Consider the following 3,562-nt stretch of genomic DNA (forward strand, 5'->3'; position numbering starts at 1 on the left):
TACGAAGCACGATAAACCTCTGGAGCTGTTCTGTAAGACCGACCAGACATTTGTCTGCATGCTTTGCACCGTTTTAGACCACAAGATGCATGATGTTGTTCCTCTGAAAGAAGAATGTGAAGGAAAGAAGGTCGAGCTGAAGAAGACAGAGGCTGAAATTCAGCAGATGATCCAGAAGAGACGACTGAAGATTCAGGAGATCAGACACTCAGTCGACCTCAGTGAGGAAGATGCAGACAGAGAGAAAGCAAAAGGTGTTCAGGTCTTCACTCATCTGAAGGAGTCTGTTGAGAGAAGATTGACTGAGCTCATTGACACGATCGAAGAGAAGCAGAAAACAACAAAGAAACAGGCTGAAGACTCCATCAAAGAGCTGGAACAGGAAATCTCTGAGCTGATGAAGAGAAGCACTGAGGTGGTTCAGCTCTCACTCTCTGAAGACCACCTCCATCTTCTCCAGAGTGACCAGTCCTCAAACATCCACCACCCACCACCCACCAAGGACTGGACAAAGGTCAACATCCGCCAATCATATGAGGGGACTGTGATGAGAGCTGTGGTTCAGCTGGAGGAGACGCTCAGTAAAAAGATGAAGAAGCTGGTTAAAGCTGAGCTGAAGAGGGTCCAGAAGTTTGCAGTGGATGTGACTCTTGATCCTGATACAGCAAATCCTGAACTCATCTTGTCTGATGATGGGAAACAAGTGAAACATGGTGACGTGACAAAGAAACTCCCAAACAACCCAGAGAGATTTTCTCTCGAACCCTGTGTCTTAGGAAAGCAGAGTTTCTCTTCTGGCAGATTTTACTTTGAGGTTCAAGTTAAAGGAAAGACTGAGTGGGATTTAGGAGTGGCCAGAGAGTCGATCAACAGGAAAGAAGACATCTCACTGAGTCCTCAGAATGGTTACTGGACTGTATGGTTGAGAAATGGAAATGAGTACAAAGCTCTTGCTCAGTGCCATTTCAGTCTCTCTCTGAAGTCTCAGCCTCAGAAGGTGGGGGTGTTTGTGGATTATGAGGAGGGTCTGGTCTCCTTCTATGACGTAGATGCTGCAGCTCTTATCTACTCCTTCACTGGCTGCTCCTTCAAAGAGAAACTCCTTCCATACTTTAGTCCCTGTCATAATGATGGTGGTAAAAACTCTGCACCTCTGATCATCTCTCCTGTCAGAGTAAACTAATCACTTATCTTATTTCATGTTCTGCATTTAGTTTTACTTCAAGGAAGCAAATGTGCATATCTTATTTCCTACAGAATCTGTTTACTGTGGTGATTGATTTACACGTCATTATTGTATTATGTGTATCCCACTACAGTAGTAGCACATTCATCTCTTCTAGTAAGATGAATTATGAGTCAAAGAAATCTGTGATTGTTAAATAAAAACTGTGGAATAAACTAAACGTTTAACACAAAGCCTGAGTAAGCAGTGAGTTGAGCACTAAACACCAAACAGAAGAGATATTTCATGACGTATACTTTGTGTTTGCTGTGAATCAATTCACTAACAATGAAAACTACTAAATACAGGCTGCCCAAATACAGCAAAAACCATGGATCACCATAATTCTGGTCAAACAACAAGCCTTCTACTTTCAAATTCAAGTATATCACAAATCAGGCCTCCAGAGTTTGACGTTGGCCGACTTCTATGATGAGCAACAAACCTATAGAACGTATCAAAGCACAGTCCATTATTTGGGGAAATAGTCTGGTTTGCGATCTTACGCTGTCAGACAAGGTCAGAAATTAATCTTTAAAAACACATAAATCTGTTTCTATAGATGCAGATGTCACACCATCTGTGACCTGTAGAGCGACAGCCAGAGTCATGGCAGCAGTGCCTTCTCTCTTTAATGTAGTGGCTGGGAAACAACACCTGCGACATGTTGCTCAGCCACGGTGCTGAGAAACACCAGAGCTGTACGGCCGACTCACCGGGAGGCCAAGATCTACCGTCGACCAAGGGCTTCTTAATAAACATCTTGTTTAATAAACTATACAAGAAGATAATCTAGTTAAAGTTAAGGCAGATAACAGAACAAACTGAACGTAAATGTACGATTTTCTACTCATGATTTAGTCTAAGGCCATTTCAAGCCCAATTTAAATAGTTAGTAAATGTCATTGTGAAAATGGTGCCAGTGTTATCTGTCGTTATCCACCATAAAACCCTCAGTGCTGAGTTCATGGTCATTTTAGCTGTTGCAGTAGAGCAACAACAGCTTCCTGGTGTTATGGCACAGAGCGACCACTAGATGGCCCACCACACAAAGCATGGAGTCACACTGTGTCGTTAACCAAACACTGATATGTGAGAATACTGTGACGCACATGTAGAGGATGACCGCTCATGTTGACCAAGAATATATTAAGTGATTGTAAATGGTGGTGCATTAAATAGTCCAACAATGACCATATATACTTATATGTTTGGCATTTGGGTTGTTTTCTATCAATGTACCTGATAACAACAGTCCAGTTTGGGCTGCTTGTAGTACAGAGTATTCATCACTAGTTACCTACACAGTTCAGTGCGTCACCGCAAAAAGAATCATTTAAAAATACTTTAAGTACAGTACCACCTTCACCTCATGTTAAGCCAGGTAACACCCTTGCATGTTATTCAAACCATGTCTAAACATGACAGACAAAACCTCACCAACAGATGACGCTTCAATAAGAGGCGAAGCAACACTGAAGATAAGAGCTTCAACGTCACAATCCAGAAGTGAAAGTCGAGTTTGTCAGAGTGGCAGACACACTGCAGTAAAGACAAGTCTCTGTGTTTCTCTCAAAGAAAAGTCAAAGTGACTTCATCAGGTCTTTCTCAACAACACAGCAGAGTCTCTTCCAAACACTGGTGAGTACAGCTGATCATATTTACACTTTCAACAACCAGGATTAACACAAAACTGGAACTTCACTCAGGCAGGAAGTTCCACTCTTTTCACTTCATACTTGATCAATTGTTCACAATATAACTGTCTGTTTGTCCACAGTCCCACTATACAGTAACTCACTTTAACAGCTTTGAACAGTCTCAGGACTTCAGCAACTTGTAGCTGAATCTCTGTGGTTTGAACTTTAGTCTCACTGCTACTTTCCTGCTGTTATTACTGTTCACTGATCGCTTCCTTTATTGCCTCTTGTTGTTTCACATTAAAAGTTTTCTACCAGCGAACCAGCGGGAGGCTCTTAATGTGAAGCAGCTAGAGGAAATGTGTTAGCAGTGCTGTTCTTCAACACAAATTAGACTTATTATGTGCCGCTTTGCGAGAGCAGCAAGCTTGAGCTTGTCAGCACGACTTTGATCTCGGTTGCTCGTGGCTCTGTGCAAGTCAAAACACAGTATACATAATTCAAAATGACTTTACCTAATATAATTAATACTTAAAAGAACAGTAATCCCAATAGTTTCCTTTTCAACTAAATATTAAACTATATTTTGAATAAAATGTTTTTCTTTTCTTCCACACTTTGAGTAGATATGGCTGCTGCAAACTATCTGTCATCTGAAGATCAGTTCCTGTGCTCCATCTGTCTGGATGTGTTCACT

At 41.5% G+C, this 3,562-nt stretch overlaps 1 protein-coding gene across 1 annotated transcript; it reads left to right on the forward strand.

Annotated features, from left to right (window-relative positions):
* Positions 1-4: 4 nt before the first annotated feature.
* Positions 5-2,654, forward strand: LOC116379843 (E3 ubiquitin-protein ligase TRIM21-like; the record flags this gene model as incomplete). The annotated part of the gene is made up of 1 exon (XM_031841812.1): positions 5-2,654. A coding segment is annotated over one exon (1,179 nt), but the record flags the coding sequence as incomplete, so codon positions are not given.
* Positions 2,655-3,562: the final 908 nt, after the last annotated feature.

Source organism: Anarrhichthys ocellatus, unplaced genomic scaffold (assembly GCF_004355925.1).
Source record: "Anarrhichthys ocellatus isolate YVR2014 unplaced genomic scaffold, GSC_Weel_1.0 scaffold5338, whole genome shotgun sequence".
In the NCBI taxonomy this organism is placed as follows: Eukaryota; Metazoa; Chordata; class Actinopteri; order Perciformes; family Anarhichadidae; genus Anarrhichthys; species Anarrhichthys ocellatus.